The sequence below is a fragment of the Anomaloglossus baeobatrachus genome, chromosome 10, assembly GCF_048569485.1.
Source record: "Anomaloglossus baeobatrachus isolate aAnoBae1 chromosome 10, aAnoBae1.hap1, whole genome shotgun sequence".
NCBI classification, from domain to species: domain Eukaryota; kingdom Metazoa; phylum Chordata; class Amphibia; order Anura; family Aromobatidae; genus Anomaloglossus; species Anomaloglossus baeobatrachus.
This window is the reverse complement of record NC_134362.1, coordinates 198,533,037-198,546,676: the sequence shown is the minus strand read 5'-3', so window position 1 is coordinate 198,546,676 and position 13,640 is coordinate 198,533,037. Positions and strand designations below refer to the sequence as shown.

General features: G+C 43.5%; 1 protein-coding gene across 3 annotated transcripts in view; it reads right to left on the bottom strand.

Moving 5' to 3' along the window:
- Positions 1 to 3,781: 3,781 nt before the first annotated feature.
- Positions 3,782 to 13,640, bottom strand: part of C10H16orf87 (chromosome 10 C16orf87 homolog) — a 24,483-nt gene continuing 14,624 nt past the window's right edge. Inside the window, exons 2-5 of one of the 3 annotated variants that reach the window (XM_075325227.1) lie at positions 9,128 to 9,221; positions 8,603 to 8,785; positions 7,986 to 8,099; positions 3,782 to 4,229 (exon numbers count right to left, since the gene is read on the bottom strand). In XM_075325227.1, the coding sequence (XP_075181342.1) occupies positions 4,111 to 4,229; positions 7,986 to 8,099; positions 8,603 to 8,785; positions 9,128 to 9,221 (510 nt within the window). In that variant the 3' untranslated portion in view covers positions 3,782 to 4,110. The remainder of the gene's footprint in view (positions 4,230 to 7,985; positions 8,100 to 8,602; positions 8,786 to 9,127; positions 9,222 to 13,640) is intronic. The other 2 variants (XM_075325228.1, XM_075325229.1) reach the window with 2 other exon arrangements.

Sequence of the window (13,640 nt, the reverse complement as noted above, 5' to 3'; positions counted from 1 at the left end):
GATACAAATACACCTTGATATCCCAATTGTAGCAATGGCTTCCAAGATCTCTGCTTGCGGTCAGTAGGTGTGACCATGCTTTTTGGATTTGTGAACTCAAAATTAGAAACATTCTTAATGATGTTTCTTATTTGCACCTTTAATTACAAGAAAACTATATTTACTGCTTCACAATTGTAAAAATATCTGCTGCCTATTGTCACCACTAGGGGGCGATCTGTACATGGTTATTATAGGGGTTTCTTAAAGATCGCCCCCTAGTGGTAGCAGCTGAGAGTTTTCAAGTATGTGTAAGAAACAAATAACTGTTTATTTATAAACCAAAAGATACATTGTTGCAAGTTTCTACTCACCTTATTGGGCAATCTGGATATGGTTATTAAAGGGAACCTGTCACCTGAATTTTCGCTATGAAACTAAAAGAATCCCCTTCTGCAGCGTCATCCAAGTACCATAATCTCGTGCCCGCGCTTTTCCCTCTGCCTCCACATTTATAGCGCTGGCCATATCCACGTTGCCTATTACCGCGGGCACGAGATTATGGGCGGGTACTTGGATGACGCTGCAGAAGGGGATTCTTTTAGTTTCATAGCGAAAATTCAGGTGACAGGTTCCCTTTAATAACCATATACAGATTGCCCAATAAGGTGAGTAGAAACTTGCAACAATGTATCTTTTGGTTTATAAATAACAGTTATTTGTTTCTTACACATACTTGAAAACTCTCAGCTGCTACCACTAGACGGCGATCTTTAAGAAACCCCTATAATAACCATGTACAGATCGCCCCCTAGTGGTGACAATAGGCAGCAGATATTTTTACAATTGTGAAGCAGTAAATAGTTTCCTTGTAATTAAAGGTGCAAATAAGAAAACAGATCATTAAGAATGTTTCTAATTTGAAGATCATGGAACTCACAAATCCAAAAAGCATGTTCACACCTACTGACCGCAAGCAGAGATCTTGGAAGCCATTGCTACAATTGGGATATCAAGGTGTATTTGTATCACTATAAAAGGAGATTATGGCGATTGCTAGATATGTGATTTTCCCATAGACTTCCATGGTAATGACTACCGATTAGGATAGTCGAATGATGAAATAGTATATTTGGGAATTGCTTTTCAAGCGATTGTTTTATCCTTAAAGGGATCAATTCCTCCGCAGGTGATAACCCCCAATTATTTCTTTCAAATCTATTGCATATACCTGTGCGGCTGATACCTCCGAGAACACGCTGCAGTCTCTGTGGTATAGTGTACAGTGCAGATGATGGATATAGTGTAATGTAACAGTCACATCGTGTTTATGACTCAGTTTCGAATCGCAGCCATCATCATTACAATGAATCAGACGGATAAAAGCTGACACCCGACTGTACCGCGACGGCTGCGATAACAGCTCTGAAAGGAAGCAGCGGTAAAACGGTTTAGGTTATAAGACTGCGCTGAAAGCGTGAAAAAAATGTAATTTATTTAAATAGCACAATGGCCTCTAAATCTTATATTGCTGACCTTGAAATACAACCTCCTCCAGCACATTACAACAGCACCACCTAGTGGTGGGAAATGGAAGCGCAAGTGCAGTGGATAATATCAGCCAAAGTATCTATTCTAGTACATAGGGGGCAGTATTATAGTAGTTATATTCTCATACATAGGGGGCAGTATTATAGTAGTTACAGTGCCTACAAGTAGTCTTCAACCCCTGCAGATTTAGCAGGTTTGATAAGATGCAAATAAGTTAGAGGCTGCAAACTTCAAACAAGAGCAGGATTTATTAACAGATGAATAAATCTTACAAACCAACAAGTTATGTTGCTCAGTTAAATTTTAATACATTTTCAACATAAAAGTGTGGGTCAATTATTATTCAACCGCTAGGTTTAATATTTTGTGGAATAACCCTTGTTTGCAATTACAGCTAATAATCGTCTTTTATAAGACCTGATCAGGCCGGCACAGGTCTCTGGAGTTATCTTGGCCCACTCCTCCATGCAGATCTTCTCCAAGTTATCTAGGTTCTTTGGGTGTCTCATGTGGACTTTAATCTTGAGCTCCTTCCACAAGTTTTCAATTGGGTTAAGGTCAGGAGACTGACTAGGCCACTGCAACACCTTGATTTTTTCCCTCTTGAACCAGGCCTTGGTTTTCTTGGCTGTGTGCTTTGGGTCGTTGTCTTGTTGGAAGATGAAATGACGACCCATCTTAAGATCCTTGATGGAGGAGCAGAGGTTCTTGGCCAAAATCTCCAGGTAGGCCGTGCTATCCATCTTCCCATGGATGCGGACCAGATGGCCAGGTACTTGGCTGAGAAACAGCCCCACAGCATGATGCTGCCACCACCATGCTTGACTGTAGGGATGGTATTCTTGGGGTGGTATGCACTGCCATCCAGTCTCCAAACGTCACGTGTGTGGTTGGCACCAAAGATCTCGATCTTGGTCTCATCAGACCAGAGAACCTTGAACCAGTCTGTCTCAGACTCCTCCAAGTGATCATGAGCAAACTGTAGACGAGCCTTGACATGACGCTTTGAAAGTAAAGGTACCTTACGGGCTCGTCTGGAATGGAGACCATTGCGGTGGAGTACGTTACTTATGGTATTGACTGAAACTAATGTCCCCACTGCCATGAGATCTTTCCCGGAGCTCCTTTCTTGTTGTCCTTGGGTTAGCCTTGACTCTTCGGACAAGCCTGGCCTCGGCACGGGTGGAAACTTTCAAAGGCTGTCCAGGCCGTGGAAGGCTAACAGTAGTTCCATAAGCCTTCCACTTCCGGATGATGCTCCCAACAGTGGAGACAGGTAGGCCCAACTCCTTGGAAAGGGTTTTGTACCCCTTGCCAGCCTTGTGACCCTCCACGATCTGGTCTCTGATGGCCTTGGAATGCTCCTTTGTCTTTCCCATGTTGACCATGTATGAGTGCTGTTCACAAGTTTGGGGAGGGTCTTAATTAGTCAGAAACGGCTGGAAAAAGAGATAATTAATCCAAACATGTGACGCTCATTGTTCTTTGTGCCTGAAATACTTCTTAATACTTTAGGGGAACCAAACAGAATTCTGGTGGTTTGAGGGGTTGAATAATAAATGACCCTCTGAATAAACTTTTCACAATTTTAAAAAAAAATAAAAGAAATAACATTCTTTTTTGCTGAATTTCACACTTCCAGGCTGATCTACAGTCCAAATGTCACAATGCCAAGTTAATTCCGAATGTGTAAACCTGCTAAATCTGCAGGGGGTTGAATACTACTTGTAGGCACTGTATATTCTTGTACATAGGGGGCAGTATTATAGTAGTTATATTCTTCTACACAGGGGGAAGTATTATAGTAGTTATATTCTTGTATATAGGGGGCGGTATTATAGTAGCTATATTCTTGTACATAGGGGGAGTATTATAGTAGTTATATTCTTGTCCATAGGGAGCAGTATTATAGTAGTTATATTCTTGTACATAGGGGCAGTATTATAGTAGTTATATTCTTGTATATAGGGGCAGTATTATAGTAGTTATATTCTTGTATATAGGGGGCAGTATTATAGTAGTTATATTCTTGTACATAGGGGGCAGTATTATAGCAGTTATATTCTTGTACATAGGGGCAGTATTATAGTAGTTATATTCTTGTACATAGGGGGCAGTATTATAGTAGTTATATTCTTGTACATAGGGGGCAGTATTATAGTAGTTGTAACCTTAATGTACATGTACTTTTAGGATTAATTCCAACTTTGTTTTCATTCTTTCTATATATAAATAACACTCGAGTCTTCGCTGTGGTGAGAGCTCCGGTTTAATATATAAAGGTTATATAAACTGTACATTTGTCAGACACTTAATTTATAAAATCGCAATATATAATTTTCTTTATTTATAACAAGCATTTACATATATGTTTTCTGGCTCTGGGCCAGGATGAGTTCTTCTCTAAAAAAAACATCATAAAATCACAATGTTGTAAAGGAAAAAAAAAGGAAAAAAAAAAAATTCTCTTTAGTGCAGGGTCGTCCTTGTATCGTTTCCGGGAGACGCAGAGGTCCGGATTTTGGTTTTGACAGTCACTGATTAGCGATGCTGCTGGCGGTGTCCCCCCCCCTCCTCCGGTCATAGTATCAACCTCTGATTAATTATTTTTCTGTTAATTTCTGCCAGCGCCACCGAGAACACAAAAGCCTTTTCATCCGAGAGGTTGGCGTACATGTCCACCTCCTTCTCCTGTTTCTCTACAAAAAAGAAAGAAAAAATATGAAAAAAAAAAGACAATATGTGGCCATTTAAAAAAAAATAAATAAATAAAAAAAAAATAGGCAGCAACAGGAACCCAGCAGCGATGGTGGACCTGGACTGTAAGAGTCCGGATTAGCGCGGTTTCAAACATACCCGAGCGCCGGGCGCGGAATTCTCAGGGAATTCCAGCAAATCGTCCGGATCCGGCTTAAGAATGAAGCAAGCGTTTCATACTTACGGATTCTCCGGCACCTCTATAACTGCTCCTGCGGCCAGTCACTCTTCTTCCAGGGCCACTCATTATCGCTCATGCATATGCACTGCTTTCCCCACCCACCATCCTGTCCTGGTGTCTGTGATTGGTTGCAGTCAGACACGCCCCCAGCCTGGGTGACAGTGCCTGCCTGCAACCAATCACAGGTGCTGCCTGCAGGTCAGTATCACGGTACAAAAATAAAATAAAAAAATATTTGGCGTAAGGTCCTCCCATATTATACCAGCACAGATAAATCATACAGGCCTCAGCCCCTATCCAAGCGCTTATCTTGGCTGTGTATCAAAATAGCAGGAAATCTCATGCGGCTTTTTTTTTTTTTTAATTATTTAAATAGTTAAAAAAAAAAGCGTGCGGTCGTCCCTTCCTTTCCCCCTTCCCCCTCCCCAAAGTTTGATACCCAGCCAAGATCAAGCCAACAGCTGGGGGCTGGTATTCCCAGTCTGGGAGACCCATGCTTATTGGGCCACCCTAGCCTAAACGTAGTAGCCTGCAGCCAACCAAGATTGTCGCATCAGATGTGACAGTCCCGGCTCTTCCAGATTGCCCTGGTGCGATGGCAATGGGTTAATTGGTTAATGTCAGCTCACAGCTGCCACCAAGCCCTAGATCAGTAATGGGAGGAGTCTGAGACCCCTTATTACTAATCTGTAAGTAAAAAGAAAAAAAAACACTCCAAAAATGATTTGACATAAAATACAAAAAACAAAGCACCCTCTTTCCTCAATTTATTAACCTCAAAAACACCCCTGCAGGTCCAGTGTAATCCACACAAGGTCTCACAACGTTTCCGGATTCTCTCCATCTGAGTTCACACCAAGCGGCCATAGAACATGACTGCCCACTGTAAGCTGCAGGCAGAGACTGAGCCGTGTGATCAGCAGTGAGGTCACTCAGGCTATTTGCGGTCACATGTGGAGGACCATGGTAACCTCCACGTGTGACCACAAATCAACTGAAAGACGTCACGGCAGACCGCATGGCTCATTGATTCTCTGCCTGAGCTTCACAGTGGGCGGTCATGTTCTATGGCTGCTCAGTGTGCATTCAGACGTAGGAGAGCTGAAACCTCGTATGGATTACGTCAGACCTGCAGGGGTGCTTAGGGGGGTTAATAAAGTTGTGAAAGAGGGTGGTTTGTTTTATTAATTTCAAATAAACAATTTGGGTGTTTGTGTTTATTACTTTTCACTTACAGCACTTGCAGATTAGTAATGGGGGGGTCTTAGATGCCTCTCATTACTAATCTAGAGCATAGTGGCAGCTGTGAGCTGACATTTACCAAATATTACCCTGATTGCCACCGCACCAGGTAAAGCACTGGAACGGTCGCATTTAATGGATGCAGCAATCCCGGGCAGCTGCAAGCTGCCATTCTTAGGCTGGGGGGCTCCCAATAACCATGAGTCTCCCCAACCTGAGAACATCAGCTCCCAGCTGGCTTTATCTTGGCTGGGTATCAGAATTAGAGGGGGGTGGGGGGAAACAAGCACACGGCTGAGGGCTGCAACCTGTAACCATAATCTTTATCTGAGCTGGTATCACAATATGGGGGGACGCCGCGCCAATTGTTTTATTTATTTTTACACCACGATACTGACCCCCAGACAGCGCCTGTGATTAGTTGTAGTCAGATGCGGTCACACAGGCCGGGGGCGCGTCTGACTGCAACCAATCACAGATGCCAGACTGGCCGGTGGGCGGGAAAGCCGTGCATATGGATGAGCAATAATGAGCGGCCGCGGGAGCAGTAACAGCTGTGCCGGAGTCTTGGTAAGTATGAAGCACTCGCTCTCATGCCCCTATCCCTTCTAGCACCATTTTTAAATGCCAGATTCTAGTACCCATAGACTTATATGGGGAGCGGCGTCCAGCCAGATAACTGGGACCAATGCCTGGCTGGAACTGGGATTTTTTTTTTTAACTTGGTCCCGGTTATCTGTGAGTCCGTCCAGCACTAGAACCCAGCAGTAAGTGTGCCCTGCAGTAAGGAATAACGTTTGGAACACCATTCTAAGTCTGAACTGGGTGCAAAAACCTAAAAAAACAAAAAAAAAAAACATAAAAAAGTCAGTATTCACACAGCAGTTTCTGCTATTCCATGTATTCCCCTTACATAGTCACTGGTGTGCATACCTTATCTCCCCATAGTGTGCCCTGCAGCGCCCCCAGAGGCCAAATTAAGCCTTACACAAATCCAAATTAAGTCAATTTTTGCAATCACTTTCCTGAGGGATCGATCATAATTCTGAAAACTTAAAGGGGATCTCCCGTCTCATAACTGGATTAATGGCAAGATTTAAAAGTGACTTCTTAAACTGGAATATTGATAGCTTATCAATATCAGTTTGATTGGGGGGGGGTCTATCAGCTCATTTTTTGGATGGAACAGCGCCATTCATCTTGTAGTGGCCGTCCCTGGTAATGCAGCTCAGACCGCTGCAGTACCAGAAACGACCACTACAAAAAGCATGGCGCTGTGTCTATAAAATCCACTGACAGAGGGGCTGCCAGGAGGGGGCGCTCCACTCATCCGATACCCCAAGGATCAGCCATTAGTATTAAAATCCTGGAAAGATGCTTTTAAAGTGAAAATGACCAAAACAATTAAAGGTAAATGATGCAACAACATAAATGACAGACGCTATTGAAACCTCTATATAAAGATGCCTCTGCCCCAATATAAACAATATAAGCAGCCAAATTCTGACTTTTGCCCCCTAGTGGTCAGGACGAGAGGAAGGGCAGATTATTTCTGCAGAAATAGTAGGATTTTAAATGCAGCTCTGGAGGTGACTGGAGTATAAGATCTGAGGTAGCTTATAGGACCTGCAGTATATGCTGCTTTATATACCACCATAAAAAAGAGCCAGGCGCTGCCATGTAAAGCACAGTATGGCGACATTATCAGACTGAGACATATACACATGACACATAGTAACATCTTACACATATATAATATATATATATATATATATATATATATATATATATATATATACACACATATATACACATATATACATATGTGTGTATGTATATGTATATATATATATATATATATATATTGGATATGTATGTATGTATGTATGTATGTATGTATGTATGTATATATGTATGTATGTATGTATATGTGTGTGTGTGTGTGTGTGTGTGTGTGATATATATATATATTTATAGAAAAAAAAAAAACAAACACAGGAAAACACAAGACATGGATATCACATAACAGCACAGTACAACATATGGGGAATATGACAGTTCTGAATGTCGCAGATACACATTTAAAAGGGACAGTGATTTTTAGTGTGATGTTTGTTGCTCCCCAAAAAAATCCAGGAGAGAATTCATGATCCATAAATCCACAGACACCAGGAAGCTGAGAATCTTTGGAAAAATAAAAAGTATAAAAATAACAACCGATGCTTTACCGAGCAATTGCCGCCCCCGTACAATTGCTCCCAAGCAGTTACATTACCTTCTCCCATCCACTGCTGCCTCCGGCCCCCGCGGTCTCCCCGATGTGCTCTCAAATCTTCGCCGTATCTTGTCACCGTCCCTTTAATTCCGAAGTTCTTGCCGCTCCTCCCTGCTGCCAAGTAAGACTAATGGGTTAGGGTTAATCCGTAAGAGGGGGAGGGGGGGAATGGGGAGACGTGGCTGGTGATGGGTGTCCGGGGTAGACAAAAGTGGGAACCACAGGAGATGACAGCAATGGAAAACAGGCAGAGAGCAGAAGCACAGCGCCCCCTGCTGGCTGCCTGCTCTGTCCAGATATAGGAATGGGGTAAGGTCATGGGGGGGGAAATTACCGGGATTTAGATATAGTGATAGGTTGTGGGTTTCCATATTTGGGGACAATCTATACAGTATTTCTGGCTAAAATATTAAAAATGTTGCACCATTTGCCTTCTATAGCCGCTGTGTTACACTATTGCTGGCTGCAGAATGAGTTAACTGAGAATCCATCAGTGAGCTCACTATAATGGAGAGTTTGTAACTCTTGTCTGTCTCGGAGAAAAACAAGGATTCATCATGACCTTCAACTGAATAAACGTTTTGAGAGTTCTGCGCCTTTAAAATTTAACCCCTTACCTTTTTCCTCCTCCTGTTTCTTGGTGGCCGCCGTCTTCGGCCGCCCCCTGCCGCGGCGGATCGGGTCCGACTGGCTGTTGGATCGGGACCGTCTCCTGTTTTCCAAGTCTTTACGGACGGTGGAGATGATCCGCTCTCGCTTTATTCGCTCCGTCCGTCGTCTTTTGGGATCGGATCGATTTTCTGTAAAAGGGGAGAGGGGGTGAAAAGGGTCCAGAACTAGACAGATCGACCCCCCCACAAGTTAAATCGCACCCCACAATCAGATTAGCCAATCAAACGGCTAAGCTAGAGTGCTGTATATCCCCCCCCCCCCCCAACACCCCCACCCCCCGTGTTCCTGATATTTTTCGCACCCCCTCCCCATATTGAGAAGTAGAAATCAAAATATTCGTGTTTTGACCAAACGTCTTGTTCTGTCTGAAGAGTTCCGTCTCGGGCCGATCAGACGGCAGAAAAGTTCACAGAGAAAATGCCAGAAAATGCCAAGAATACTGCGAGGACGGGAGAAGACCGCCGACGTACCGGAGGTGGGGGGCACGCGCTCCGCCTGTCTGTGCAGAAGCTTCCTGCTGATGAAGATGTAACCACAAGGACAGGATTTACAGGCAACGGGGACCTGGAAAACGGGAGAGAAAGGCGGTGAGCAACACGGAGGACTACAAGGACCAGCACAACTCCAGAAAATGTGTCACACTGTCAATGTATCCAAGCCCATCATGTGCGATACCATCAAGCTAAACCAATGCATTGAAGCCTATCATGCAGAAGTGTGCTGCTGAGCTGACCTCATATCTAAGCTCATCATGTGTGCTTCCAACTGCTAAACCAATGTATCTAAGTTTGTGTGATACTGTCAAACCAACATATCTAAGCCTATCAGGCAAAAATGTGCTGCTGACTCAATGTTTGATGCTATCTGCTGAGCCAATGTATTTAAGCCTATTAAGCAACATCTGAGCCAATATATCTAAGCCTATTATGAGACATCTGAGCCAATATATCTAAGCCTATGAGACATCTGAGCCAATGTATCTAAGCCTATTATGAGACATCTGAGCCAATATATCTAAGCCTATGAGACATCTGAGCCAATGTATCTAAGCCTATTATGAGACATCTGAGCCAATATATCTAAGCCTATGAGACATCTGAGCCAATGTATCTAAGCCTATTATGTGACAGCTGAAGCAATGTATCTAAGCCTATTATGTGACATCTGAGCCAATGTATATAAGCCTATTATCTGACATCTGAGCCAATGTATCTAAGCCTATTAAGCGACATCTGAGCCAATGTATCTAAGCCTATTATGTGACATCTGAGCCAATGTATCTAAGCCTATTAAGCGACATCTGAGCCAATGTATCTAAGCCTATTATGAGACATCTGAGCCAATGTATCTAAGCCTATTATGAGACATTGAGCCAATGTATCTAAGCCTATTATGTGACATCTGAGACAATGTATCTAAGCCTATTATGAGACATCTGAGCTAATGTATCTAAGCCTATTAAGCAAATCTGCGCCAATCAGCCTATTAAGTGACATCTGAGCCAATGCATCTAAGCATTTTAATAGACAGCCAATCTAAGCCTATTAAGCGACATCTGAGCTAATGTATCTAAGCCTATTATGAGACATCTGAGCCAATATATCTAAGCCTATTATGAGACATCTGAGCCAATGTATCTAAGCCTATTTGACAGCTGAGCCAATGTATCTAAGCCTATTATGTGACAGCTGAAGCAATGTATCTAAGCCTATTATGTGACATCTGAGCCAATGTATCTAAGCCTATTATGCGACATCTGAGCCAATGTATCTAAGCCTATTATGTGACATCTGAGCCAATGTATCTAAGCCTATTATGAGACATCTGAGCCAATGTATCTGAGCCTATTATGAGACATCTGAGCCAATGTATCTGAGCCTATTAAGCAAATCTGCGCCAATCAGCCAATTAAGTGACATCTGCGCCAATGCATCTAAGCCTATTATGTGACATCTGAGCCAATGTATCCAAGCCTATTAAGCGACATCTGAGCTAATGTATCCAAGCCCATTAAGCGACATCTAAGCTAATGTAGCTAAAGTAATGTGTAATACCGTCAGATCAATTGTTGTCTAAGCTTCTCATGTGTGATACTGACTACTGAGCTGATGTATCCAAGCTCATCATAAGGCAATGTGCGGCTGAGGCAATGTATCTAAACCTGTTATGCTTTATCCTGTGCTGAGCCACTGTATCCAAGCTCATCATGTGTCATGCATTTTATAGTGTGGGATACAATTTTCTACATTTGCACGTATCTTGTGTAATACAGTCCGCTGAGCCGACGTATCCAAGTTTAATAGGCAACAATGCACTGCTTAGATAGTGTATCTAAACCTAACTTGTGATACAGTCCACTGAGCTGGTGCATCTAAGGCTGTGTGTGATAATCTCATACAGTATTGGAAGTGAGGGAGAGAACCACTAAAACGTGTGAAAAATCCTCGATATACCGTAGCAATTTTTGACATTATGACCCTTTGGTTTCAGGTATCCCGGCGCTATATCTGCTAACAACCACTAGATGGCGCAGCTGTCAATGCAATTTCATAGCAGCAAAATGTATCAGTTCCTAACAAACAATTAACAAATGTAACAAGTTAATAAAAAAACAAAAAAAAATATGTTTCCCTACCCCCCTCCCCCCTCCCCCCTCCCCCCTCCCCCAGGGCTCTGGAATGTTCCCACTTTTTATTAAATAGAAGGAAAATACAGAAGAAAGAGTAATATGCACACAGAGGGGCGCAAATTAAAACCGCCAACTGCCTGTGGCCTCTGTTCCTGCACGACCGCCATCATACTATACAACCTAATCCTTTACTCTCCGGTAGCCCGTGACGACCTGTGCTTATTGCAACATATCCCAGCAGCCGAACAGTTAAAAGTGGCATCAATAAGAGGAGGCATTCCCCCTAGGCCTGGGCCGAGCCTCTCTCAAGAATTGCTAACTATTGCATATTGTGCGCTCATGCTGCGTCCCCCATGGGGCTGAGGCGGCAGAGAATGAGGGTTTCTTTAAATGAAAGGCAAGGATAGTTCTGAAGGGGCGCGCCCCCCCCCCCCCCACCCCCAGCAGCCATGACAGCCCCTTCCAGACTGGTCACCCAGCTTTCCTAGATTCCTGAATGGTAATGCTGCCCACATAGCTAGAGGGGGATTACAACTATGAGCTTCTACTTACTGGGAGAATTGGAAAAAAAAAATAAAAATGTAGAAGTGCCCTTTAAATTTCCTTTGTGGATGTGGGGTATTTTGGACCATGTAGTCTGACAACAGCTGGCACAGCGGACCCCTCCTGGAAGGATTACCGGCACAACAGCTGGCACACCAGACCCCTCCTGGATAGATTACCGGCACAACAGCTGGCACAGCAGACCCCTCCTGGATAGATTACCGGCACAACAGCTGGCACAGCAGACCCCTCCTGGATAGATTACCGGCACAACAGCTGGCACAGCAGACCCCTCCTGGATAGATTACCGGCACAACAGCTGGCACAGCAGACCCCTCCTGGATAGATTACCGGCACAACAGCTGGCACAGCAGACCCCTCCTGGATAGATTACCGGCACAACAGCTGGCACAGCAGACCCCTCCTGGATAGATTACCAGCACAACAGCTGGCACAGCAGACCCCTCCTGGATAGATTACCGGCACAACAGCTGGCACAGCGGACCCCTCCTGGATAGATTACCGGCAAACAGCTGGCACAGCGGACCCCTCCTGGATAGATTACCAGCACAACAGCTGGCACAGCGGACCCCTCCTCAATAGATTACCAGCACAACAGCTGCACAAAGATCCAGTGGACACAAGTCAGAAAGAAGAGGCCACAAGTTACTGCGGTCAATGTAAAAAGAAGTTTTCCAGATCATCAGAATTTACGAACTATTGGAAATTCTGACAAATCCTCCATAAACTGCATGGACTTACCCTAGAGGGTCCCGATACCCTCTGGGCTGCACCAAAGATTCTGGGGTCTGCACAGATGCAACTTGACTATTAAATCATTTGCCTACTAATCTGGCACAGAACTCCGGATTATTGGAATTTCTGAATTATCAAATGCCGAAATAATGTAAACTCTGAAGACCAAAATGAAATTATCATTCTCATTATCAGGGGGTTAGAAACTCCAACTCCCAGAATTCCGCAGCTCATCATGCTGGGAGTTGTAGTTCTACAAAAGTTGGTAGGGCAGAGAAAATAAAATAGAGCGAGTATCTAAAAATCCCTGTATTGTGGCGCCCTCTGCGATTTCGTTGCAGCCTCAATTCTTGGAATGCAGGCCATGGATCGTGACTAAACACAGATCCTGGAAAACAAATTCATCAGACGGAAAAAAAAAAAAAATTCCATAGCTGGAAAAAATGTAGCAAGCTCTTGCATAAGAGCCAGGAGAGTGGTGAGAAGCCGGGCCAGATGCTGCAGGCGGCCATGGCGTCAATGCAAACCTCATTAGAGGGGTCCTATAGCCTCAATTCAACTGCAGGAAACTAAATATATATTCCACCGACCATCAGAATAGAGAATCTTATGTAGAATCCCAGGTCCTATATTTCTTAAAGCGACATTCCGCACAAAACTGATAAAGTTGTGCTTTGAGCAAGGGCTTCAGGGACAAAATATCTGCCAAATGCATTGCCCTAAATGCCAGAAAATTAAAAATAAATAAAAATAAATAAGGTTTTTGGTTGCACGACTTGTCTGAGTATTGCTCTGCACATCACATCAATTTTTAGCCCCAGACCATACATAAAGCATGAAACCACAGACGACCTCCATGCTGGCTATAGAGGGGGAGGCCAGGGGTTAATCCTTTGACCTGGAATTCCCTAAAAGAGTATTTGTAAACATGTGTTACCTCTTGTTTGGCGTTTATAGACAAGTTGTGTCAAGTTGTAACTGTTCTCGCTTTTGTTTATGAACAGCCCCACAACTTTACTATGACTTCAGAAGAAATGTAGGAAAATCCATGAAAC